This window comes from Tiliqua scincoides, chromosome 1 (genome assembly GCF_035046505.1).
Source record: "Tiliqua scincoides isolate rTilSci1 chromosome 1, rTilSci1.hap2, whole genome shotgun sequence".
Lineage (NCBI taxonomy): Eukaryota > Metazoa > Chordata > Lepidosauria > Squamata > Scincidae > Tiliqua > Tiliqua scincoides.
The window spans coordinates 137680568-137708525 of NC_089821.1; the positions used below are offsets into that span (position 1 = coordinate 137680568).

Sequence of the window (27958 nt, forward strand, 5' to 3'; positions counted from 1 at the left end):
ACCGCTGTCATGCTGCGCTTCTATTGGTCGCTGTCGGCTCAGGCGTGACCAATGAGAAGAATGCTGAGGGAAGGAGAGCTGTGTGTGGCAGCTCCACCCTCCTGTCTTGGCGGGAAAATGTATCAGTTTTTCGCGCCAGGGGCGGAGTCAGGGAGAGTTCCAGGCGCGCGGGAGTTGTAGGCTTTCTTCGCTCGCAGTCTGAGGATTCCATCGGAATGGCAGCACCTGCGGGGCCTGCGCTGGACGATGCGGAGCTGCGAGATGCTCAGCGGGACTACCTGGACTTCCTGGACGACGAGGTGAGCGAGGACCAGCGGGCTGGTGCTGGAGCTTGGGCCAAGGGGGCTTGCAGGGCTGAGTCTTGGCAAGTGTTTCTGGTGCAAGGCTCGCTCTTGGGGTAGAAATGTGGAGAAAAGAGTTCCATTGAGCATGTGCAGAGTGCATTTCATCAGTAGTGACAAGCAGCTCTCCCTTGCTTGCCTGGGATTAGAAGGGACAACTTTCAAACTAGAAGGTGTGATTCTTTGGCGTGCATGAGCCTTAGTGGTACCTGTGCTGGTGCTGGGTTGCTCAGGTCTTTGGGGCAAAGCTATGCAGCAGGCTTCCATGCCACCCCATCCTCTGATATAGCACTGGGTGCTGCTACTGGTGCTGTGAGAAAGCCATTTTCAAACACTGTGCTGTGGCACATTGGTGTGCTGTGAGTGGTCCACAGGAATTTGGGAGGAGTTCATTTATTTGTAGGGCTGATGGTGGATGTGAGCCCCTCATGGCAGCATGGTGTGCCTTGTCAATGGTCAAAAACCTGATGGTGTGCCTTGAGAGGAAAAGGATTGCAAATCACTGCTATGATGGGTTAACTTAGCCTGGTGGGCCTTCTGATGGGCATGAGTCCCAGCAATGCTTTATTACTGATCTTTCACATTTATACTGCTGTCCCTCCAAGGAGCTCAGGGTCGTCTACATCAGGGATGTCAAACTCATTTCATACAGAGGGCCGAATAGCATTCATGATGTCTTCTGAGGGCCAGAAGTGATGTCGTTAAGCAAGAAGCGATCATTAAAGTGGTCATAACCAAAAATATGCACCACTTTTTCTCACATAGGAACTCATTAGTCGCAAATGACAGAGAAGAAAATACACAAATCTTGATAATCTTTCTAGATATAGGGGAGAGCCCAATTTTCAGAAGCAACACCAGCACTGCCCAGCAGCTGATAGCCTAAGGGCCAGGTAAAAAGCTTCCGCAGGTGTTTGGGCCCGTCCAGGCCTTGTGTTTGACACCCCTGGTCTACATCCTTCCTTCTGCCTGGGTAGGTGAGACTGAAAGATAGCAGCTGGTCCAAGGTCACCCAGAAAGTTTTATGGCTGAGTGAGGATTTGAACCAGGTTTTTCTAGGGCTAAGTCCAACTCCTGAACCACAGGTGTTCTTAATCTTTTTATGATTACAGTCCCCCCATACATTATCAATATGTCCCCATACCTCTTGCTGTCAAAATCATCCTCGTCCCCATCATCACCAGTCCTGTTAGATACCAAAATGGCTTTCAATAGCTTGGGTTAACTTTACATATGGATAGCTAGGAACATCTCAATCCATATTTATAATGGTGATTGTTGTTAATCTAATCTAATAAATTTTAAATTATTTAAACTTAAATCAAATTTCCCATATCCCCAAGGAGTATGGTTACCTCCAGTTAAGAATCCTTGCACTACACCATCTTGGGTCTCTAAATATGCCCCCTGCCTTTCCCTGCTTTCACCATGGGTGGAACATTATGGTTTAGAAATGAAGCACTAAATTGAGAAATTCTAGTTCTGTTGGCTTATATCTTGGTTGGCTGTATCTTGGTTTTGTAACTATTTATAGTTTGTAAAGGCGGATGAAGTTCAGAGATGAAGGATCTGGTCTTATACATGCTTTCCTAGGAATAAGACCCATTGAACACAATGGGGCTTACTTCTAAGCAGATAAGCATAAGGTGGTATGCAAACACTAAAATATAGCCACCTGTGCTTTTTGCTAGTGTTGAGAATGTTCAAGTTGACAGTCTCAGATCAATGAGATGGAAACAATTTTAGAGTATCTCTGCTTATTCCAGGTAACAATAACTCTTGATTAAAATTTTGTCACAGATTTTCCTAGTTATTTTTCTGTTAAAAACTGACAGGGGACTTTTAAAACTCAAACATTTCTGGTGCAGATTAAAACAGATGAAGTACTGGAAAACCTTGAGAACCTAAAAAACCAAGGAACCATGATGTACTCTTTTTTTCCTATCTTGATGGAATTGGCAAGTGCTTTGATTGGTGTCTAGTCAAAAACAAAACTTTATCGGTGATTATTCTTTATATGGCTTTTGTTGCAGGAGGACCGAGGAGTTTACCAGAGTAAAGTTCGGGACATGATTAGTGACAACCAGTACCGCTTGATTGTTAATATTAATGATCTCCGAAGAAAAAATGAGAAAAGGGCTAGTCGGTAAGTTGTGTATTGTGTGGATGTGACAGCATTATATTTACTTTTTGTTCTCCTGTCCCTCTGCAAGAGCTGAGAATCTTCCTGTTTCTCTTCCCCAATGAACAAAAGACTTGGGGCTTTGAGCCAGCTTGCATGGAGTATGAAGCCCACCTCATTTTGAGGAATAGTAAGTTTAAATGTCTCAGATGACCTCCCACCAGCTATATTCCCTATAAAGGGTCTGTGCAGGTGTGGAGACCCTTTCTGTTCCTGAGTGTCCATCTCCGGACACTCAGCGATGACAGCACTTGAGAGCCAGGATGGTGTCATGGTTCAGGAGTCGGACTTTGACCTGGAAGACCCAGGCTCAAATCCCCGCTCAGCCATGAAGCTTCCTGGGTGACCTTGGGCCAGTCACTCTCTCTGCCCCACCTACCTCACAGGGTTGTTATGAGGACTATGTACGCCACCCTGAGCTCCTTGGAGGAAGGGTGGTATAAAAATGTGAATAATAATAAAAATAATCACCAGATTACTGGTTGCTGAGCTCTGTGAAAGACTGCCTGCCAATACCCAGTCCCAAGATAAAGTGGGTTTATTTGTTTGAAGAATTTATATTTCACCTTTCTCCCAAGCTTGGTGCCTTAGGATAAAAACCAATACAAATTAAATTATGCCCACAAGTTATAAGAAGTGGGGTCAAGTACCACCACCCCTGCACTTGCCCAGGTCTGGTAGATACTTCCTTGGGGCAGGGGGCTTGCCTGCTTGCCTTGTGGCAAGTGTGGGTGCCAGGAACAGGACCCTGGAGCTGTATGAAAAAGAGGAAGGATTCACTCAGAAGGGAACAGGTGGCCAAGTCTTTCAGATTGTCATAGTCTGGTACTAGTTTTGGTTTTAAGGGAGCCCCTACTCTTGTGGTTCTCAGCCCTACTGGGAGGAAGGTTTTCCTAAGCCAGCTGCCTCTGTTGTGGGGTGGTGGCAGCAGTCTGCTTTTCCCAATTTTCCTGTTGAAAGTGTGAAACAAGGGGACTAGCAAAGAGGAAGGTGCCAGCCTTTAACTGCTGGCTGCTGCATCATCTGCTCTCAATCGTCCCTTATGTATGCCTTCAGTCTTTTTTCTAGGGCTATAAATTGTGATTTTTGTTAACATTTTGCAGGCAGTTACAACTTTAGTGGTGGTACTTCTTTTTCTTTTGGTCTGTTTAGCAGCTAGCTAGAGTTCTGCCCATCAGCTTGTTTTATAAGTAGGTTATTTTGAGGAGTGGATAGAAGGTGGTGGGCCAGGAACCACATCCCCTCCCCCCCAGTGAGTTGTCTACAAGTCCCATAGCCCCAGCCACTGTTCCTTCTGCTCACCGCTTTTATCTCAGAGAGATAGGGAGCTTGAGATGCTAGTTCGTAATGGACTTGGACCAGGGGTCTCTGGTGGTGGATTCCTAAGTTATAGCTGGAGAGTCTCTAGGCATGTTGCATTTTTTTTAGCTGGGCCAATCATTGATGATGGAGCATTGTAACATAGGAGTAAGATGGCAGAAGCTGATGTAGTGTTCCTTTAGGAAGGAGACACAAAGATTAGCAACTGCGGGCAGGGGGTTAGTGATTACCGCTCAGATGTGTCTTTTCTCCCTCTGCTGCATTGTCACTGACTGACATCGTAGCAGCTGGTGCTGTTGACATATTAGGAATTTTTTTCTGATAGCAGAGCTTGATAAATCTTATTCCCCTTTGCTTTAGTCTGCTGAACAGTGCTTTTGAGGAGTTGGTGGCATTCCAGCGTGCCTTGAAGGACTTTGTTGCTTCTATTGATGCCACATACTCCAAGCAGTTTGAAGAGTTCTATGTTGGGCTTGAAGGCAGCTTTGGATCCAAGCACGTGACACCCCGAACGTTGACATCTCAGTTCCTGAGCTGCATTGTGTGTGTAGAGGGTATCGTTACAAAATGTGAGTGAAAAAGGCTGACAACTGCGGGAAATGCAAGCAGGGGAGAACTGGTAGGCAGTTCCATGCCAGCTCAAAAACAGACAGTAAGCCTCGCTTGGTGGGGAGGATATTCCTAGATATTCTTAGGGAGGAGAAAAATGGCTTGGGGGGAGAATTGGGGAAGGTTAAGTACTCACTCTTACCTACCCACTTCTTGTTTCCACCTGTGGACAAACAGAGAGGCTTCAGGTGGTCTACAAGCAGGGTATGAAGGAATCAGCCTTCCCTCACCATCACTTGATTTAATCTGCCCTAAACACTTGGCTGTCATGACTAATGGCTGCAGATAGGCCTAGCCTCCAGTGAACTTGACAATCTTTCCAACATTTCTTCATAAACTTTATAAGTCTCAGGCAGCAGAGAGGTAGACACCCACATAATAATGGGAAAGTGTTGTTAACAAGATTACCAACACAATCCTATGTATGTATACTCAGAAGTCCCTTTGTGTTCAATGGAGCTTATCCCCAGGGAAGTATGTATAGGATTGTAGTCTAAGGATTGCCCATCCTTGATAGCTGATGCAGCTCCTGCAGAAAATAGATTTTATTTCAGTTTTTAAAAATCTTGAGCTATTCAAAGGCTGAGGGTGGGTTGCAGTGCATTTAAAATGGCTCCAGCTGCAAAGTTTTGTATGATTCCTGAAAATAATTTACACGGAACATAGTGGTTTGCAATGCTTGTGCAATGAGTGTCCCCTATGGGTGCTACTCTGGGTGCCACCCAGTGGTTTGAGTTTTGAGAAAACATGCATAAGATTGGGCTGTTAATGTTACTGTAACATTGTTATACTCTGAAACTGATGTTTGGAATTTAGCCTGTGAACATCTAAAGCGAATGCTGCTTTAGCCAATATCTTTATTTAAGGAACACATTGTGATTTAACCAAAATTCAAGCCTTTGTTCTCACTTCAACATAGGCTCTTTGGTGCGTCCTAAGATTGTCCGCAGTGTGCACTACTGCCCTGCCACTAAGAAGACCATTGAGCGCCGGTATACTGATCTAACATCCCTGGAAGCTTTTCCATCTACTACTGTTTACCCCACCAAGGTGAGCCAGCTGTGTGTGCTGTCCTCAGTGTGTTCCTAACAGAATAAAAATTTCCCAGTTACTCTTATAACCAGTTTCTCTTAGTTCAATTATCATTTTCCCCCATCAGTTTCTTACCTCCTCAAGGAAGAAGAATTATCTTAGATTCCTTTTCTGCCAGCAGTTTGGATTTAGGTGTTCAAAGGGATGGGATACTGTATGGGGAATTATTTTATTTATAAAATATCTTTCCAAGGTGACTACTTTTTAAAAATCTTACAACCAGATAAAACAGCATAAAAACCAGACACCATAAGCCAGCAACTAAAACTTATATGTGTAGCTAGAGGGGCTAGGTGGTATTATTTTGTTTTTTAATGAAATTTCCTGGAATGTCAACTAGCAAATTGTTTGCTTGCTTAAAACTGCACTATACACACTGTGCTGGCAATACTCAATTAGCCATGAGACACATCAGAAATTCCTGCATGGGACACCACTGTCTCTACTGCAGCATGGTTTTTAAAAAAAACATGTCTTCACATCTGTTGCCTCTCTAAAAGCAGGGTAACTTATGCTTATATTGCTTGTTTAGGATGAAGAGAACAACCCTCTTGAGACAGAATATGGCCTCTCCACCTACAAGGACCATCAGACCATCACAATTCAGGAGATGCCAGAGAAAGCACCAGCTGGGCAGCTTCCTCGCTCTGTGGACATAATTTTAGATGATGATTTGGTGGACAGGGTGAAGCCAGGGGATCGAGTGCAAGTCATTGGAACATTCCGTTGTCTGCCAGGAAAGAAAGGTGGCTACACTTCAGGGACATTTAGGTAAATTCTTCAGTATACCAGCTTGTTGATGCCTTGATGTTACAGCTTTTGCAGCATGACTACAGCATGGTTGTAGTTCTTTTGACCATCTGGGGGAAAATAGACTGGAACAGGAGTAGGAGTATAACTACTGTTGGAATGTTCGTATTGTTTGTCCTTTGTCCATATTGCTTAAGTTCTAAGAGAAATAAACATACAGATCTGAATCCCCTAATAAATTGTCTCTGCTGGGGAGAAGATGCAAATTGTAATGTAGGTTATAGTGCAGAATCTGCTGTTAGCTCTTACTCACTCCTTATAGGGAAAGTTGACTTTCCATCATCAAGGAAAGTTGTAGTACCTAATACATCTAGTGTCTTTTTTTGTTAATAATTCAGATAAATAAATGTGAAAACGTAGGGAGACTTTAAAGGCAGACTAGATATTTCCCGCTTGCAGTCTTGCGGTTTTAATGTTTTCAAAAATAGAGCTTTAGTCTCTTTCTGTAAACCATGTGTTTTTTTTTTGGAACCGAGACATTTGAAACAACAAAGTGCAAGTCAAAGGCATGTATTTAGATTTAAGTACTTCCAACTCAATTTGCAGAGCTGCTAATATTCTCCTAAAAATAAAAGCACTACATTAGACAAAGCCTGCAATCTTTGGCAAATAGCCAAGAACTAAGTGTAAATTGTGTTGGGATTATTGTACAACCCCAAAGTGGTTTGATGGCTTTATCGTCCTTACACTCAGATAAATCAATAAATACCTGGGTTAACATCCAGAGAAATGCTAATGCAGTAACTAGAGTGGAGCCTGAGGGGCACCTACTCCAGGTACTCCTCCAAGCAGGAGTGCATGACTGCCCCAGACTCTGCCCTCGTTATGGAGGTGCTGGTGGTTTCATGCACCCCATTCCTTCTCCTCTGGAGGCTCAGAGCCTCCAGAGGAGAAGGAATGGGGTACGCAAGCCTGCCACAGTAAGCGTCTCCTCCACCGGGGAGAAACTGGAAATGACATCACAACATCATGCCCTGATGCTCCCATCGCTGCTCTGGGCAGTCCATTACAGCTCTGTGTTCATATCATTGCAAGGGGTCATCCCCTCCTTCCTACTGAATCTCACTAATCCCCTTGTGCTGCTGCTGAGGGTTAATGGACCCCTTGGCAATGGCATGGGATAAGATACAGCAGGTAGCAGCATGGGGAACAAGGGAATACCTGGAAACCACAATGGGAGAATGTGGGATTGAAAAACCTTCCTGAGCATTCTGCATTTCCCAGAGTCTCACTAGGAATTCATTAGTTGAGATTCATTTGTTTTCAACTCTTGTTGAAAAGCAGTACATAAATAATAACTTCTGGGTGGTTTCCGAAACAATTCTCTTCAACTAAGGTGGAGCAAGTAATCTAGAGCTGTAGCAAAGGCAGTGGCTATGTTGTCTTGTCTTCTCTAGGACCATTCTGATTGCTTGCCAAGTGAAGCAAATGAATAAGGAGACTCGGCCTGAGTATTCAGCAAGTGATATTTCCAAGATCAAGAGGTTTAGCAAAAACCGTTCAAAGGTAAGCCTAGTTGTGATATTGAGGCCGTTTCACATGGACAGATGCTCAAGCAAATTCAGCTTTGCCGCAGTATAGACTTGGTAAGGAGCCATAACTAATCAGACTTCCTGAAGAATGTACCGTACTGTGTATAATACAGGTGTTTGTTGCATTGACACCAAAGACTGTTCTTGGTAGATAACTAAAGTGGTTATACCTAAAAAAGGGTTGTTAGCTGTTAAGTGGCTCTTTATAAAGCCATTTTCAGAAACTAGGGTGTTGTGTTCTATGTTGGGCGGGGGGTTGTGATGGTGTTGAGGATGGTTGTGAGCTTAGATAGGTACCTTTCTTGTTTAGTATCCTGGAAATTTTTTTTAATATGCCTTTTTTCCCTTCCCTCTTAAAACATCCTCCCACTCCACCCTGACAAACCCTGAATAGCACTACAAGGCTTCTTTTCCAGGCTGACAGGAGCCTTAAATAGGAGCATTCCTTCTAGGAGTTGCAGGTATCCACTTGTAGGAAAGCTGAAAAGGGATGTGGGTATCTGTGCTGGGATGGCTAGTTCACTTCTTTGATCAGTTGCATTGAAATAGTATCCCATAATATGAAATGAGCAGTGCATTCTCCTTTTTCAGTTGGTACTGATAAATATCTGATATTGTGTGGGTGTAACCTTATTTCAGTTCATTTTGGCAGCAAGACTATCCACATGATACTTAGTGTAAATCCTCTTTTCCTGAGATGCTTGGTAATGTTTTGAGAGAGTATTCTCAATACCTGTTGCAATTTGAAACACATGATCATTGTGTATGAATGCTCTAAATCATTTTTGTGCTTGTTTCTTTGGACAGGATATTTTTGACCAGCTCTCAAAGTCTCTTGCTCCCAGTATCCATGGGCATGAGTACATCAAGAAGGCAATTCTTTGTATGCTCTTGGGTGGAGTAGAAAAAGTGCTGGAGAATGGAAGTCGCCTCAGGGGAGACATTAACATTCTGCTAATTGGTATGACTGGGGAGGAAACCTGACTATAACATCGCCAAGGGACCTTCATATCTTGTAGTAATAGGGCATGGGTGCTAGGCTAATCTTGTAACTTGGCTACTTCATCCCCGTGACTAGCAATGCCTCTTCTGTTTCAGGTGACCCCTCAGTGGCCAAGTCTCAGTTGCTACGTTATGTGCTTTGCACGGCTCCACGGGCCATCCCCACCACAGGCAGGGGCTCTTCTGGTGTTGGTCTGACTGCTGCTGTCACGACAGATCCAGAAACAGGTAAGGAATAAGCAGGGGGAGTGGTCACTGCAACTGAAGCACTGAATGAATGACTGGATCTCCTGGAACTGAGAGAGCATTCCTGGTCACCACATCTCCAAAGGGATATAGTGGAAATGGAAAAGGTGCAGAAAAGAGCAACCAAAATGATTACTGGGCTGGGGCACCTCCCTTATGAGGAAAGGCTACAGGGCTCCTCAGTCTAGAAAAGAGACACCTGACATGATCGAGACATACAAAATTATGCAGGCGATGGATAGAGGGAATAGAGAGAGATGTTTTTTCCTCTCACACAACGCAAGAACCAGGGGACATCAACGAAAATTGAGTGTTGGGAGAGTTAGGACAGACAAGAAGATGTTTCAGACCTCATTGATAAATTAAAGATCAATAAGTCACCGGGCCCTGATGGCATACACCCAAGGGTTATTAAGGAATTGAAGAATGAAGTTGCAGATCTCTTGACTAAGGTATGCAACTTGTCCCTCAAAACGGCCACGGTGCCAGAAGATTGGAGGATAGCAAATGTCACGCCTATTTTTAAAAAGGGAAAGAGGGGGGACCCGGGAAACTATAGGCCGGTCAGCCTAACATCCATACCGGGTAAGATGGTGGAATGCCTCATCAAAGATAGGATCTCAAAACACATAGACGAACAGGCCTTGCTGAGGGAGAGTCAGCATGGCTTCTGTAAGGGTAAGTCTTGCCTCACGAACCTTATAGAATTCTTTGAAAAGGTCAACAGGCATGTGGATGCGGGAGAACCCGTGGACATTATATATCTGGACTTTCAGAAGGCGTTTGACACGGTCCCTCACCAAAGGCTACTGAAAAAACTCCACAGTCAGGGAATTAGAGGACAGGTCCTCTTGTGGATTGAGAACTGGTTGGAGGCCAGGAAGCAGAGAGTGGGTGTCAATGGGCAATTTTCACAATGGAGAGAGGTGAAAAGCGGTGTGCCCCAAGGATCTGTCCTGGGACCGGTGCTTTTCAACCTCTTCATAAATGACCTGGAGACAGGGTTGAGCAGTGAAGTGGCTAAGTTTGCAGATGACACCAAACTTTTCTGAGTGGTAAAGACCAGAAGTGATTGTGAGGAGCTCCAGAAGGATCTCTCCAGACTGGCAGAATGGGCAGCAAAATGGCAGATGCGCTTCAATGTCAGTAAGTGTCAAGTCATGCACATTGGGGCAAAAAATCAAAACTTTAGATATAGGCTGATGGGTTCTGAGCTGTCTGTGACAGATCAGGAGAGAGATCTTGGGGTGGTGGTGGACAGGTCGATGAAAGTGTCGACCCAATGTGCGGTGGCAGTGAAGAAGGCCAATTCTATGCTTGGGATCATTAGGAAGGGTATTGAGAACAAAACGGTTAGTATTATAATGCCGTTGTACAAATCGATGGTAAGGCCACACCTGGAGTATTGTGTCCAGTTCTGGTCGCCGCATCTCAAAAAAGACATAGTGGAAATGGAAAAGGTGCAAAAGAGAGCGACTAAGATGATTACGGGGCTGGGGCACCTTCCTTATGAGGAAAGGCTACGGCGTTTGGGCCTCTTCAGCCTAGAAAAGAGACGCTTGAGGGGGGACATGATTGAGACATACAAAATTATGCAGGGGATGGACAGAGTGGATAGGGAGATGCTCTTTACACTCTCACATAATACCAGAACCAGGGGACATCCACTAAAATTGAGTGTTGGGCGGGTTAGGACAGACAAAAGAAAATATTTCTTTACTCAGCGTGTGGTCAGTCTGTGGAACTCCTTGCCACAGGATGTGGTGCTGGCGTCTAGCCTAGACGCCTTTAAAAGGGGATTGGACGAGTTTCTGGAGGAAAAATCCATTATGGGGTACAAGCCATGATGTGTATGCGCAACCTCCTGATTTTAGGAATGGGTTAAGTCAGAATGCCAGATGTAGGGGAGAGCACCAGGATGAGGTCTCTTGTTATCTGGTGTGCTCCCTGGGGCATTTGGTGGGCCGCTGTGAGATACAGGAAGCTGGACTAGATGGGCCTATGGCCTGATCCAGTGGGGCTGTTCTTATGTTCTTACAAAATATTTCTTTACCCAGTGTGTAATTAGTCTGTGGAACTCCTTGCCACAGGAAGTGGTAATGGCATCTTGCCTGGATGCCTTTAAGAGGGGATTGGACAAATTTCAGGAGAAAAAGTCCATCATGGGTTACAAGTCATGACAGGTATGTGTAAGCTTCTGATTTTAGAAGTAGGCTACTTTAGAATGCCAGATGCAGGACACCAGGACATAGGTTGTGTCGTGTTGTCTTGTGTGCTCCCTGAAGTGCTTGGTGGGTTGTTGTGAGATATGGGAAGCTGGTTGGGCCTTGGCCTGATCTAGCAGTGCTGTTCTTATGTAGCTTGTTCTTATCTGAGGGTCAGAAACTTTGGATGAGAGTTGGCCTGGAGCTGGAGGCATCTATGGAGGATAGGCATAGAAATGTAAAGAGCAGCATTGCCTTAGGGCACTAAACTGCTAGTTGTGAGGATTAGGATCATGTAGTCTCATCGACTTGGGTCCCTCATAAAGTGGGATTTAAATAAGTGGAAGATTTAAATATCTGCAAATTGAAAGCTCTGTGTTGGGATTCTCGTTTGTGATCTTTGCCTGGAGCTGAGCTAAGGCTGCAGTAGAGCAGCAATGTTCCTGACAGATTCAAGAGAAAAGCTTTCCTTTATGTCAAGAAACCACACATTATTGGCAGCCTCATAGCTGGAAATGGTACTCGGAGCTAATTCTGCAGGCAAGTCGTGCCTTTTGAAGATGGAACCCTTGAGTGCCCTGCTGTTGGCCTGTCTTGTTGGCAGGCTGTAGCTAATGTGGGCTGCTTATTGTGTCACCTCTTCTGATATGGAGATCAATAGATCTGTAGGATTTATTAATGCATGCAAGTCTCCATTACTTGCAGTCAGAAAAGAGAATGGGTGGACTTCTTCGCTCTTTCTTAGAAGTTACAAACTGGCAAATGGTTGGTGACAATATTGGACTTGCTTTAATGGGGTTTCTCTGTTCTTGGTACTTCGTTCACTAAGTAGAAGAATGCAAAGTTGCTTGCATTCACAATTTATGTTCCTTTTACAATGTCTGCCTTCAGGAGAGCGTTGCCTGGAAGCGGGTGCCATGGTCTTGGCTGACCGGGGTGTGGTATGCATTGACGAATTTGATAAGATGTCAGACATTGACCGCACAGCAATTCATGAGGTGATGGAACAGGGTCGTGTCACCATTGCCAAAGCAGGCATTCAGGCTCAGCTCAATGCCCGCTGCAGTGTTCTGGCAGCTGCCAATCCAGTGTATGGAAGGGTAAGTATTCAAGAAGGCCCTTTTTTTGCTGTGATGTGGTTCTATTGGAAAATGTTCCCTTGCCCTTCATTGATTAGCATACCTATTTAATTTATTTTTAATTTAAAAAATCCTAAAATGTACATCATGTTAATATTGCATGCTGTTTAGTGCTCTCAAAGATATTTCAATGCAAGTATTTAAGACAAATTTAGTGTAGCACCATTAATTCAAAGTATGTGCTCAATCTTTAAGAGAAAAAACACAGAAAATGGTTACCGTGCTAACTTGTAACATGCTCACAGTGCTGCACATTACGTTTATAGAAAAGACTTGGGTATTGGTTTAGTTCAGGGGTGTCCAAAGTTTTTGGCAGGAGGGCCACATCAGCTCTCTGACACTGTGTCAGGGGCCGGGGGAATAAAAGAATTAATTTACATTTAAAATTTGAATAAATTTACATAAGTTTGCATAAATGAATATATTAAAGATGAACTTATATGACTGAATGAAGGTCTTGCAATAGCTCAAGGCCTAGAAAAGGCCTTGCACAAAGCAAGGCTGGCCTTTCCTTTGCTGCTGCTGCTGCGTCACAGATGTGAAAGAGCAAGCAGTGGAGGGAGCTCTCATCCCACAGCTCACATGAGAGGTCAAACAGTTGCCCTCACACTGAAAGAAGTTGCGTTGGGCCAGTGCGGGCTTCAACAAATCTCCGGAGGGCCAGAGGCTCATTGGAGACTGGGGACTCCCTGAGGGCCGCATTGAGAGGCCTCGAGGGCCGCAAGTGGCCCCCGGGCCGGGGTTTGGGCACCCCTGGTTTAGTTAATTGCCATGAAGGACCAAAGTGGTGGGTTATTAATATTTTAAATAGATAAGGGAAGATTCATCTTCATGTGGTTCGCACACATGTCTCTGCATGATGGTGATGAATCCCCTAGCAGGTGTTGGGTGGAATTTTCCTGCCACAGTTGTTATACTTCTCCACAGTGGTTGGTATCTTGATAGAGAGTTTCCAGCCCTCTTTCCCAAAGTGTTATCATGTAGTTTCAGGCTGTGCTCTGGGAATTCCTGGGATTGTTTGGATGTTTTCAGTAGTCTTCAGTATGAAGTGCAGAAGTGGCAAAAATACTTCCTTGAAATACATCTATTGAAATGCACAGATGGATTTCATTGTTGCGTGTGCTCTAAAGTGCACACTCAAGGTGCAATGCTATGTACTCTTACTTGGGAATAAGTCATGTTGAACTCAGTGGGGCTTTCTTCTGAGTAGACATATATAGGATTTTGCTGTCTGTGTATTTATTTGCCCTATGTGGGATGTTCGAGGCAAACAGCAGCTTGGGAGAGGTGACTTTTATCAGGACTGCAGCAAGAGACAAAAAGGTCAACTCATGTAAGTCCAATCCTGATCAGCCCTTCTTTATCATGATTACAGTTTTGAGACCCAAACAGCTAAACCACTGTCTCTTGTGACCTGATTGTCTGTTAGAACACTTCCCAGAATTCTCAGCTGTGGACAGTGAATTCATGTCAGGCAAATTGATGTGGAAATTGTTCCCTGAATCTGGAAACGTTGAAGTCACTAGCCTAGGAGCACATGCTATATAAACTGGGACTGTCCCATCTTGTTTACCTTTCTGTGCTTCATGTCGGTGTTTGCTTTTAGGAACAGGGAACTCATGATGTAATAGTTGAATGCACTCAGACTTGAGTTGCACTAAATATGTTTATGATTTTAATACATTTTCACTCTGCTTTAGCATACAAGATTTCAAGATGGCTAGCAAAGAATATACCAGTCTAACCTAATAATCAACAGATTTTTCACCTGCGGTTTTATCTAAATGCGATGAGAAGCACCCTTTAAATTAAAGAAAAAAAGTCGTTTAACAATAACCTCATTAATGCAAGAGAAGGCAGCCGGCTGACAATCCATCAATCATTCTCTCTTCAGGCACTTAGAACAGCTTCACTCCAAGGCAAGCGACCCCTCCCTTCCCCCTGAACACGTTAAAGAATGCTAAAGGGCAGTGATTATCACCTCCTCCATTCTTTCCACGCTGTGGCTCCTGGTGAAGAGGGATTGCTGCCTTGGAGTAAAGCCTTTCTAAATGCCTGGAGAAAGACTGATTGTCTGCTTGATGCGTTAGAAAGGTCAGAAAGGCTGTTTTTAAATCACAGAGCAAAGGGACATTGTTTTTAAATGCATTTGCTTTAATGCAATTTTTGCCATCCACATGAGTTCTGGAAACGGAACCTTTGTGAATGAGACTCAACCTGTTCAAAGACATTCATATAAAATCATTCAATTTAGATGCATATAAGGGATCTTTCCCTTTAACCTGCAGCCATTTCCTGGCTACTTGTGCATGGTAATTTGCTCTTGTTCAAGCCTGAGCATTGTCTTAATCTGTAAGCAAGAATAATTTCTTAATTCTTGCCACCACCAGGCTATCAATGTTTTTCTTACCCATGACTGATGGGTGGAATTAAATGGCACATGGGATAGAAGAAAAACACAAGACAACATCAATAGCAAGTTTTTGCTGATCTTCCTCTGCAGCTGCAGTATTCAGAAACACTACCTCGCTATTTGTGCATAATGAGATGTTTCTTATCTTTTGGGTCTCAGAAAATAATGCTGAATGTTCTAATCATTTTCTTAGGCCAGGGGTCTCCAAACCCTGGTCCGGGGGCCAGATGCGGCCTGCAGCAAGTCTCTTTCCAGCCCGCGGCCAACCTCTTGTCCCCTGAAAGTCTCTGGCCCCCTCAACTGAACATGACCATAACTGTGCTCTGACTGTGCCTGGAGGGTGTTCTAAGGGCCAGAGAGGTTGAATGAATGAGCCCATTCATTCATTTATTCACATATCTAAATTCATCTCTAATTTATATAAATTTTTTTTCGGCCCTCAAAACCGTGCCAGACATTTGATACAGCCCTCTGGCCAAAAAGTTTGGAGACCCCTGTCTTAGGCAAATAGTTCACACCTAACCATCATTAATGTGATGTTTTTTTAAAATACATATTTACAGTATGACCAGTACAAAACTCCTATGGAAAACATTGGCCTTCAGGACTCCTTACTATCCAGATTTGATTTGCTTTTCATTGTTTTGGATCAAATGGACCCAGAGCAAGATCGGGAGATCTCAGACCATGTTTTGCGCATGCACCGTTACAGAGCAGCAGGCGAGCAGGATGGAGATGGTGAGTCTTGGTCTCTTCTCCATATCCGCCTTGGGTGCCCTCCAGGGAGAAAGGCAGATTACAAATCCAATAAACAACAATAATAATACCCTCTCTAGAAATCTTGTCTGGTAAGTGGAGAACCAACCAAACAGAATGTACCAAAATTCCTGTTTCCTTAATATCATAAGTGTCCTTATGTTCATTTTTCAAGGCTATATCTGATGATGTAAATGGTGAGTGATGTACTGGGTGATGTAAATGGTATAACGACTGAGAGCTTTGTTGCCTTTGTGGTGATGGTCTGCTTCTTAAAAGATCTGTTATCCTGGCCAAAAAGAAGCTACCACAGATACTCACCCACAAGTCAACTCCACAGATAAGTCGAGGGCAGGTTTTGAGCCAAAAATCATGGAATTTTCTATGACCATCAGATAAGTCGGGGGTTAAACTTAGGGGCATGCCTGACTATAGTTTTGTCTGATTTTACCTGAGGCCAGATCCTGAAAAATAGCCTACCTAATTGTTACCTAAGAACTGTAGTCTCTAATTTATTAAAAACATAGTAAAAGATCATAAGATACATTTTTAATGACACAGTCAATGTTTGTGCCAATTTTCAAAAAAGGGGATAGGAATTTACCCTCAGATTATCGCCCTATAAGCCTCCTTTCCCTACCTGGGAAACTATATGGCTCACTTTAATTGAAAAGATTGACCTCTTGGATGACAGATAATGACATCCTTGGGGATGAGCAAGCAGGCTTTCGAGCCGGCAAATTGGGTTAGACCATTGTTTAGTCCTAGCCCACTTAGCTGAAAAATATCTGGATAAAGCACACTCCAAATTGTACATAGCCTTCTTAGATATAAAGGCTGCTTTTGATTCTATCAAAAGAGACTTGTTGTGGTCCAAACTTGATATATTAAACATTGATCCCTGGTTACTCTTCTTAATTAGGACGCTTTATTCAGACACCTCATGCCAGGTCAGGGTGAACTCTGAGGGTGATCTAACAGATCCTTTTCCAGCTAAGAAGGGGGTTAAGCAAGGCTGTGTCCTTGCCCCCTCTTTATTTAATCTATTCATTAATGACCTTGCCCTTTTGTCAGAGACAGACTCCCACTGTCCAAGACTCAATCAATGCCCCATTTTCCTCTTACTTTATGCTGATGATATGGCGTTAGTCTCGCGTACGCGAGCAGAGGGAGAAAATAACTTTGGGGTTATAACCAAGGGTTATGTGTTTAAATGGAAGTGTAGCTGTAGGAGAGGGGAAAAGGATGAAGATTACACTCTTAGAAGTGAGAGAAGGGCAACAACTGAAAAAATACAAATGTGCCTTGATGTTGTCCACAGCAACCTCAACTGGCACATATCAGTTAAGGCCCTGCTCATGATCTCATGTGTTTATCTGCTATTGTTTTCTCTCTGAAATTTGTTTTGCTTTTTGGAATTTAAGGAAGATTTAAGATCATGAGGAAGCTATGCTATAACGTGGGTTCTCTTGCAACTAATATACATACATGGTATAATTTAATCCATGATTATAATTGCTCGTATCCTAGATATGTCTCTAACTCTCCCCTTACGTTTTTAGCCATGCCTTTGGGTAGCACCGTTGAGCTCCTGGCCACTGAAGATCCGAGCCTTACAGAGGAGGAGAGTCAGGATCTGCAGGTTTATGAAAAACATGATGACCTGCTGCATGGGCCCAAGAGGCAGAAGTAAGTGCTTTCGTCACACAGGCAGAGCAACTGATAGGATTGGTATTCTCAACATATTTTGGCAAAATCTTCATCAAAGGAATATTTGCCTTCTTTTATAAGCCAGGTCAATAACGCAAGTCATAATTTTAGTCTTTTTTTTCTGAACTAAAATGTCTCAAGCCCTTTAACGTTTCCTTATAGGGAAGATACCAGGCTCTCCTGTGTACCAAAGCTAGGCATGTGCTTCTTCTGTGTCTGATCTGCCTAATGAGGGACAAACCCAAGAGTTGGAAGTGATAGCAGTGACTTGAGGGGCATGTATGCACCTGACTTTTCCTGTAATTTTCCTTCTTAGAAAGGGCTTCCAGTGAGATCCTGAGTTTAAAAAGCAGTTTGGGAATGGATGCAAAAGTTTACGTGGACTCTTACAAATGTCTTTTTAAGACGGAATATATTCCACAGAATAATCCAGCCTGCAGCTGCCCCCCCAAAAAAAGAACACAAAACTTGTTAGGAGCAGTATGCTAGGAGGGGGAGCCCAACCAGAACTGAATCTGAATCATGTTGTCTTTGTCAAACAGAGAGAAGATTGTTAGTGTGGAATTCATGAGGAAATACATTCATGTTGCTAAGATGCTCAAGCCGATCTTGACTGAGGAGGCAGCAAGCATCATATCACAGGAATATTCTTCTCTGCGTAGTCAGGAGCAGATCAATTCAGATGTTGCTCGGGTGAGTTGGGAATTGGGTCTTTTTGACTGCAAGGGAGGAGTAAACAGAAGATGGGAGAGTGTCGAACTGACATAATGCTGCCTCTGCAATTGAGGAAGTCGTATGCTGTATGGGTGACACACAGTGTTTGGGCGTGAGGAAACAGAGGGTTAGATTCATGCTGAACCAGGTGTAAGTGGTCATTCTCTACCCCGCAGGGCTGCTGAGACTAAAAATGCCGCTGAACTTTTTGGATATAAACATGAAATAATTATGTTTTGTGTGTCAGGTAAAAACTGCCTTTATCATGGTTAATGTTTAAATGGGTAGGTTTTTTGCTTTGAGAGTTGAAAGGAATTCTATTTGGAAATTCTTGTTTTCTTTTCTAGAAAGTGCCCAGTTAAATTTGACAGGAGGAAAAATTTTTTGATAGATGACTAAACACTTCCTAAAGGAAATACTAGTGCTTGGTGGTGATGATGGTTTTTTAATTCCATCTTTTTAAAACCATGCCTTTCTCCTTTTAGGAACTTGAGTTACAATATAATAACCATCCAATGCAAAAATACCATAAAAGCAGAACACAAATGATTACAGCTTCCCTCGCCTTCGGAGGGTTTGCTTAACGTCAACCCTTGCTTGACAACAGGGGAGCTGGTCCGCATCCCTGTTGTTAACGCACGATTGCGTTCTTGTGTAGAACACTCTTTTCATCGTAGAAAATCTACTATTAAGGCATATTGTGGTAACAGTTATGATCCTCAGAACCTCTCCCCTTCCTTCAATTCCTGGGTTTGTTTATTTATTTTATTAGATTTCTATACTGCTTTTCTAAAAACCCAAAGTGGTGTATAGACAAACACATAAAAATAAAACATTATAATCAAATATTAAAATATAAACCATTAAAACAATTTAAAAGATAACCATAAGAGCAGATTAAAATGTCAGCAGCATAAATGTGTACAGTAGCATAAAAGTTAAGGAGGGGTCTTTAAAGAGTGTTTCCCTCCTCAAAGCCCAGGCAAAACAGATGAGTCTTCAAACCTTGCTAGAAGCCATATCCTGAAGAGGCTGCCCTCAGATCTTCTGGCAGCTGATTTCAGAGGTATGGTTCTACAATCGAGAAGGCCCTACACCTCACTGCCTCTGATGACTGTAAGGGAACAGGCAGGAATATACGGGGGAAGGCTGTCCTTGAGGTATCCCAGTTCTATGCCATATAAGGTTTTAAAGGTCATCGCCAACACCTAGAATTGGGCTCAGAAATGAATGGCAGCCAGCATAGCCGCTGGAGCAATGGCATAGCGGTTTCCACATGCCAGGCACCCATTGACCAACTGAGTTGCTACATTCTGCACCATCTGCAGCTTCTGAATCATTTTTGGGGTAGTTCCACATAAAGTGCATAACAGTAAGAGATATCACAAGGGCATGGACCACCAACAAGGGCATGACACAGGTATGGCTGCAGCTGGCGCACCAGCCGAAGCTGGGCAAAAGCCCTCCTCCCACAGATGCCACCTGAGCATATAGGGATAGCTGGAAGATCCCAGGCTGCAAACCTGGGAACTGCTACCCCATCCAGAGCAAGTTGTGGGCTAATACCTGCGTAGCCGCCTTTTGGATTAGGAGGACCTCTGTCTTGCCTGGGTTTAGTTTGTTTGAATTAGTTGTTCCACATATTTTATTTTCTCCCCTAGGTCAGTGCTTCTAACTTCCCAGTCTTAGGCAATCAGCTATTAATGTCTGCATTCCCATTTGTCGTTCAGAAGCTGAATGATCACCTCTGTTATTTTCCAGACCTCCCCAATAACAGCCCGTACTCTGGAGACACTTATCCGACTCTCAACTGCACATGCTAAGGCCAGGATGTCTAAAACAGTTGACAAGCAGGATGCTGAAGCTGCTTTAGAGTTGGTGCAGTTTGCCTACTTCAAAAAGGTATGTGAACAGGTTCAGAGTTGCCTATCTTTTTCATAAGCTTTCTTTTAAGGTGGAGCAAATATTGGGAAGAAATTGGCTTATCTTTAAACAGCACTGGCATCAACCATTGTTTAGTTGCCAGCTGCAATTTTCAGAAGATGTTCCATAAAGGTCTTTTTAGCAGATGAGAAGGTCAACCTTTTCCTCCTTCACTTTAAGTGTAAGTGGGTTATTTTCACTTAAAGCCAGGTGATGCAAATCACATATTTGGTTCTCTTTGGTGAAACAGGACTTTAACAGAACTCCATCTGTGAATTAAAAGAACCAAACTTAAAAAAAAAAATTATTAGCCAGGCTTAATGGAAAATTTATCTGACCCAGATAAGGGTGGGTTTTGCTGCACAGCTGCTTTACATCCTACTATGGAGAAGAGAACTAAAGCTTTAATGGAGAGGTTGTGCCTTGGTGATAGGGCACCTGCTTCACATACTGAAGATCCTAGGTTCAATCCCTGATATCTCCACTTAGGGTAGAGAAACATTCCTGCTCAGCCCTGGAGAGCCTGCTGCCGCCAGTCAGTGTAGACAATACCAAGCTGAACGGACCAATGGACTGATGTGGTATAAAACACTTTCCTGTATGACTAGTTGGTCACATAGAGGAACATAACCCCAACTTCCAGGATAGTTCTGGCAAGGAGCCACAAGTATCCCAGCTAGGCAGCAGGGCCAAAGCTTCTGGAGCACTTGCTCAGGATATTACTGCCATCTGTAACACAGCAGCCATGGTGGTGTGGTGATCTTCTACAGCGCTGAGGTGCAAAATGGCAAGTAGGGCCAAGTGTGGGCAAGTATCTTTCACAAACCAATAGTTGATGCCCTTTACCTGGAATTTGTCATCTGGAATGGAGGTTTAAAACCTTCCTCTGCGAATTGTATCTGAGTACTCTCTCCAATGAATTAGAAGCATTACCTGACTAAACTGGGTGTTCTAGAACTTCTGCTAGGCCCTTCAAGCCAGGGAGTGTTTCTCTCCCCCCCCCCTTTGGCTCTCTTCTGTAAAGCCACTACAATAGGAAGAGTGTACTTAAGCCCAGAAGGGTCCAGGAAAACAAGTATGGGTATACTCCTCTCAGACAAAACTAGGGTGGGTACCAAATACACATGGCTTTGTGGAAGCTATAGATGTCCCCCTAGTGGATGTTCCTGTAGCTGCACTGGTTCTTGGCTTTGTGAATCCAAAAGATGGGGCTGTGGCTAAAGAAATGAATTTTGTCTTATGAATAAGTCTCATGGGGCCGTAGGGTGGCCTCCAGCCACCTTGTCTTTGTTTTGCAGGGTTTCAGAATCTTTGGTCTAAGGGACTTGTAGAACATTGCTACAGGATATTTAAGTCTCTGAAAAGTTGCCATAGGTTTTTGCTTTTAGGGCAGATAAAAACTTAGAATAATTCTCTGCGTTATTATGGCTGTGCCATGATGTGATCATACTGAATTTATGGACTTTGTGTGCCAGTTCGAAAGCTAGCTAGCACTCCTTCCCTGGGGAAGGGGTAGAATGTTCCTTCTGGGGTGTCCTTTAGGAGGTGTTCTAATAGGCTCAAAGGACAAGAAGATTGGTCAGTTCATATGTAATGGAGAGCAGCTGCCTTCAAAGCCCTCTTATTGTTCCTTACTGCCCTTTAAACAGCAGTCTGAGGGATTATGGTGGCCAGTTTACTTAACTGGTTCATATGTACACTGTGGTAAGTTATTGCTTGATAAATGTCACTTTTTTCTCTGCAATGCTGCCAGCCATTATTGGAGTCTTTTGCAGATAAAGAGCTTTATGCAGGCCCATCCAATGTGGTAATAGCCCCATTATTCTGACCCAATGTGCATGAAAACTACAAATGCTCAATTATCATCCATTGTAGTGTCTCCTGAAGCTAAAATACTGGGTGACTGATTTAGTTCTGAAACTTCATTAAGGCATCAAATGCCATATTACTAATTATCTGCTTCTTTGAGATTCGGTCATTCCTGAGCTGCTGACCCAAATGGCTGATTGGCTGACCCAGTTACAGACTCTGACGCCTTTTTTCCCCCCCTTCAAAGGTTCTGGAAAAAGAAAAGAAGCGGAAGAAGCAGACCGAAAATGATACAGACCAAGAAACAGATGGTGAAACTGCACAGGAAAGCGAAAGAAGACTGAAAAGGAGGTTAGTGAAGAAAAGAAGTATGAGGAAAACCTAAGTGGAATTTTTTTTAAGTCATGCGTGTGCAGCAGTGATGGCAAGCCATACATTTTATCCATGTTAATGTTGGCGTGGTGACGTTCTATTTGTACATCTGTCTGAGCTAGTAGCTAGGTTGGTGGGCCACAAATGTTTTGTATGCCTCAGCTGTGTGGATTGCAGGAACATCACTGGTGCCCACAGCGCTGAATGTTCTGTTCAGAACTGGAGATGACTGCTGACGTGGAACTTTGGATTTTCATAATTCTGGTTCCAAACAGCTACTGTTGCAGTCCACCTAAAACAAATGGGTTGCATATTCCTCCTCTGACCATGAAGAAAGATATTGAATACACCAAGCCATTTTGCTTTTTCTACGCCACTCCCTTCTCAGGAGATGGATCAGGAATGTAAATAGCCACAATTGTACCACTGTCGTAGTATAAGCCATGCTCTGTAAAAGTCTGGAATAATGCGGGCTCTTCCAAAAAACAAAGAAAGAAAAATGCAGGTTTCAGTCTCACAAGGCTAGAAAGGAAAATTATGAATTAAGTGCTTGTAAACCAGAAACTGCTGAGAGGAATGTTAACTCAGTCCCACACTCGCTGCATGCCGCTGCGTATAATCTTCAGTACTGGAAAACTAACTTCTCCTTTAAGTCTGTGACCTGGGGAAGGATGGGAGATGGCAAAAGAAAGGAACAATGCTGTGATCCACAAAACAACTGGAGCCATATGCAAAATTTGCATAGCTGTGTTGGCCAGTTACAATTTTTTTTTAAAGTAAAATTCTAGTCCAGAATTTCTCCCCCTTTTCCTTATAGTATCGTTTACTAGCAGTAAGTGGATGTTAACAATATTTCTGTTAACTTTCTATTCTTCAATAGAAGGAGGACACGTTCTGGTGATCAGGATCCTGTGGAAGGGAAAACACATGATCCCTATGACTTCAGTGATGCTGAAGAGGAGATGCCAGAAGGTGAGCATCACAGAGAACTCCCTTCTGTTCTTGGCAGGGAGGCAGGTGGAATGTATTCAGGCAACCTCTTTAGTAATGCAGTTAGGTGCTTTATTTTAATACAGTTGCATGTGGAGTATTCCAGCAGTTAGAAAGTGATTAGAACGTTCAATTGGCTACTAAAGCTCGCAGCTTGGGGGGTTATCCTGGACTCACAGCTGCTCCTGGATGCCCAGGTGTCTGCTGTGGCCAGGAGCACCTTTGCCCAGTTTCGGCTGGTGTGCCAGTCGCAGCCATACCTGCCTCAGACTATTGCAGTGCGCTCTATGTGGGGCGGCCCTTGAAGACAGTCCAGAAGTTGCAGCTAGTGCAGAATGCGGCGGCTCATGGGTTGCTGGAGGTCAGTGGTTTGACCCTGTCACGCCGCTGCTCTGGGGGCTACACTGGCTGCCTGTTCGTTTCCAGGTCAATTCAAGGTGCTGGTTTTGACCTTTAAAGCCCTAAATGACTTGGGACCAGTGTATTTGAGAGACTGCCTTCTTCCATATAGTCCGGCCTGTTGGCTTCGGTCATTGGAGAGGGCCCTGTTGCTTGTGCCACCATCGAGTGGGGTTAGGGGGGTAGCAGTCAGAGATAGGGCCTGATCGGTGGTGGCGCTTGTATTGTGGAATTCCCGCCCCTTTGAATTGAGAATTGAGAACAGCTCCTTCACTGTTAACCTTCTGGCAAGGCCTGAAGACTTTTGTTTCAGAAAGCCTTTGATGCCTGATAGAGGGCACAGTGGCTGCTTTTTTTAACACTTGTTTTATGCTGCTGGTTTCATTGCTGCTGATCTTGTTGTTTTTTTATTGTTTGTTGTATTTTTATACAATTTTATGTAATTTTTATGTATTGTTTGTATTAAGTGTTTACTGCCTTGGGTGCCCTTTGGGGAGAAAGGCAATTTTAAATAAATACATAAATAAATAAAAACCACTTTATATCTGGCAAGCCAGATATTTGTAATTTGCTGGAAGTGTGTTGGCTTCAGAGTGGCTAGCATGGTCTTGTTTCTTCCATAGAACTCTCCAGTTTCTGTGAAATTGAGTTTCTGAATCCATAATATAAAGCGCTTTGGGCTGCAAAGTCAAAACTGTTCCACTTCCCCCCCATTTCTTCATATTTGTATTATGCTCCTTGTTTGTATTCCATGAGTGTGCAGACCATGTGATACAATTTAGTCTTAAATTTAATTAAAACTCACTATGCTCTGTGGAGGAAAAGATGGAGTTCTCTGATAGCAATCCTGCTTACAAAGAATGAAAAGGTACTTGTGTGTAGATACTGCCTAGGTAGATTAAGGATACAGGTTTCTGTAGTCTTCATTTCCCCTTGCAACAAACACTTAGATGTAGACTGCAGCTATTCATGCGTTTATGGATGAATTGAAACAAAGTGATGGTCAAATGCACAAACATTTGGACCTGAACTAGATTTGATGTTTAAAGATATCTCTTTTGGGTTGGGGAATGTTGCAGTCTAGCAGTAACTTGTGCCATGAGGGAAGGCAAGCAAAAACAATTTGCTTATCCCTTTTCTTGCCCCTCCCCTCCTGTGGACGTGAGGTTGCCACTCTGACTTCACAATCATCCACCTCATCAGTATTGGGTACAGTGAGATGCACTATTAGGTGGAGGATGGGAAAATCCCAAATGCAAAAAACCACAACAGATGAATGATAAAAGTTTTGTAGCTTGTTGAAAACGTTTTATAAAAATGCAACTACAGCCATCTCCTGGTATTGACAGTTCCCCCCGCTGCCCATTACCTTCATTTATCCTATTTATACTCGCATGAAGCAGTAGGTATCTTGCTTTTATCCAACACTAAGCTATGAGACAAGACAAGTAAGTAGACAAGACAAGCAGACAGACACCCTGCATCCTAGAGGGGCCGACTCTGAATGTTAACAGAAAGCAGAAAGTTTCATTTCGCCACAATGCAGGTCATGCCTTGGTATGCACTTGGGTTCTGTTCTGGAACCCCTGGTGGATTTAAAAAAAAAATAATCAGTGGAAAAATAGCTTTAAACAGCAGGTTTCTTGCTCCTCTGTTGTTGCCCCAGAATGTATTGGTATAGACACTGTACTGCATTCAGCCATTAGATGGGATGAATAATGGAATAAAATTATAATTATTTAATAGCACAAAGGTAGGGAATTGGATTTTGGTACTTTTTTCTTGTTACAACACATTTAAAGGTTGACCTCAGTATCAGTGGTGAGTCAAATCAGTGATACCGAGGTCCCACCTGTAGTGTGTTTAGCTTATGGTTTCCCCCATTTTTTATCATTCAATATTTTTTGTTTCTCAACTTACCATTTAACCTTCCTGCCTAAATCTAAATGGAACTGGCTAGAACATGACCACCATTCTATAACACAATACAAAAATGGCAAAAATGCGAGAAGCTGGTACATTCCTTCCTAGCATTCTCTTCAAACTTTAAAAGAGTTGCTGTGTGCCCAGTTCAAATTTGGCATCACAATATGGAAATTAAAGGAGTGCATAACTCTTTACCTCAGTGTTTTCCCACCAAAAATTGCTATGGACTCTCAAAAGTGCAGTTGCAGCAAATATCACATTTGAGGATCCAACAGCAACTTGGCAGGGGAGAAGGCGTGATTTTATTTTGGAGGGAAAACAGTAGTAGTAAAGGTTAAAACAGCCCCCTACCTCCATGATCCTAACCCAGGTTGGTGCCCCACTCCTATTCTTTTTTGGCAACCTTCAGTCTCAGAAGACTATGGTATCACTGTGGATGGTGGTTCTGGCACAGCGTCCAGTGTGGCTGAGAAGGCCGATTCGGGAGTGACAATCCCTTCCACACTGGGAGCAAGTGCAGTCTGTCCCTGGTCTGTCTCCCTGGCTATGGGCCTTCCTTCTTTGCCTCTTAGCCTCAGACTGTTGGCCAAGTGTCTCTTCAAACTGGGAGAGGCCATGCTGCACAGCCTGCCTCCAAGCGGGCTGCTCAGAGGCCAGGGTTTCCCACCTGTTGAGGCCCACTCCTATTATATTAATCTTAAAAGAACCATGAAAATAGACATTGATGAGAGATCTGGTTTGGTCCTCGGTGAATTGCAAAGAATGGATTTGTACCAGTGACTCTCATGTTAATGCTTTCCTTTTAGTTGGTGTTGGTTGTTTCCTTTTCTTTGCATGCTGAACAAACAGAATAATACTGCCTGCTGTACATTGTTCTAACTCATTCTCCTTTCTTGACATTTTTAGTTCAGGCACACACTCCCAAGACGACTGAACCTTCAGGCACTGAGGAGACTGGCGAGACTAAATCAAAGTTGGCTGAGTCAAGGTGGGTAGCTTGTGCTGAAATGTGCTTGGACAGAGTTTGAATAATAATCCAGGTTCAAGTAATGTGCACATATGGCACTTGTAGGATCCATGGGGCTTTGCAGAATTCCAAAATCCTCTGACTGTCATAGTTCTTGGTGATTCTAAAGATGGCATAATTAATTAAGTATAAAGCAGTTCAAATTGATTCAGGTTTTCAGGACTTGTACATCTATAAGTCAAGATCATTTCTCAGAGGCTTGCTCAAGTTTTCAGTATTAGTGTGTTGCAGTCTTGCAGTGAGGCTGGGGTTTTGTCTTGTTTCTCAAAATGAAATGAAAGTGATGCTAGTTAAAAATAGTATATATGGCAGTGCTTTTGGCTAATTGTAGCCCCCCCTTTATTGTTGACTCACCTCTCTCCTAGCTTGATATAGCTATTTTTAAAAAATCATTTTATTTTTGACTTTATATTCTGCTATTCCTCCAAGGAGTAAGGCCTGGTTATAGAGTTCTTTCCTCTTCTTGCATCCTCGCATTAACTCTGTGAGGTAGTTAAGGCTGAGAGAGTGTCACTGTCCCAAGGTCACCCAGTGAGGATTTGATTCTGAGTTTTCGTGGTCCAAGGCCTAAGATCTGGCCTATGTAGAACTCTTAAATGTTTATGTTGGAGATCTTAGTAAGGTAACTAAGGGATGGTGGGGTAGTGTGTCATGAGTTTACCCTTTTGAAATGGTTTGCTTTTTTCATTTATGTGCATAGGCTTAAAGCGTTCAAGGTTGCCCTTCTGGAGGTGTTCAGAGCTGCTCACGCACAATCTGTGGGTTTGAAGAGACTGATGGAGTCCATCAACCAGGACAACCCCAACCCCTTTTCATCCACTGAAGTCAAGTTGGCACTGGAGCAGATGCAAGATGACAACCAAATCATGATGTCAGATGACATTATTTTCCTGATCTAAATTTACACCTAGGAAGAAGCAGAGTTTTCTTTGATGCTTGGGATGGAGACTTTTTAGCACTTTTGGAGCACATCCGGAAAGCTTGGCTTAAGTGTTTGCAAGTTTTTTATCTAAATCAGAAGAGCATTGATCTCAGTTTGGAACAATTGTTAAGGACGGGGTGAAGCTGGAATTAGGTATCCTGATTTTGAAAGTCTTGTGTGGTGTTTTTGTTGGCGCTCCCTTTTGAAGGTGAAAATCTTTATTTTCACATCTTCACAGCTCACCTACTTGTAGATTGTTTGCAACTTTTGTTGGTGTGCTCCACACAAATCTATAATGAGAAGGCTGGAAGAAACATCAATGCAAAGCCTCCATAGTTAAATGTATTGGAGATTGTCATCACAGTGATGCAATTCTAGACAGGTGCTTTTGCTCTCTCAGTCTGCCAGTGTTAATGCCTAAATTGTATACCGGCTATTTAGTGCACAAATTGCATCCCTTGGCGCTGAAATTTTAAAAACCCAAATGTTGTAATGAGTGTATATTAATCAGGTGATTAAA

At 43.3% G+C, this 27958-nt stretch overlaps 1 protein-coding gene across 1 annotated transcript; it reads left to right on the forward strand.

The window, feature by feature from the left end:
- Window positions 1–60: 60 nt before the first annotated feature.
- On the forward strand, window positions 61–27958 carry MCM3 (minichromosome maintenance complex component 3). The gene is made up of 17 exons (XM_066638011.1): window positions 61–299; window positions 2375–2487; window positions 4204–4412; window positions 5372–5502; window positions 6077–6315; window positions 7752–7860; window positions 8694–8847; window positions 8985–9116; window positions 12230–12438; window positions 15454–15628; window positions 17209–17335; window positions 17899–18049; window positions 19832–19972; window positions 22050–22153; window positions 23055–23146; window positions 26396–26477; window positions 27217–27958. The coding sequence occupies exons 1-17, from the start codon at window positions 216–218 to the stop codon at window positions 27413–27415; spliced, it is 2451 nt and encodes an 816-aa protein (XP_066494108.1). The 5' UTR covers window positions 61–215; the 3' UTR covers window positions 27416–27958.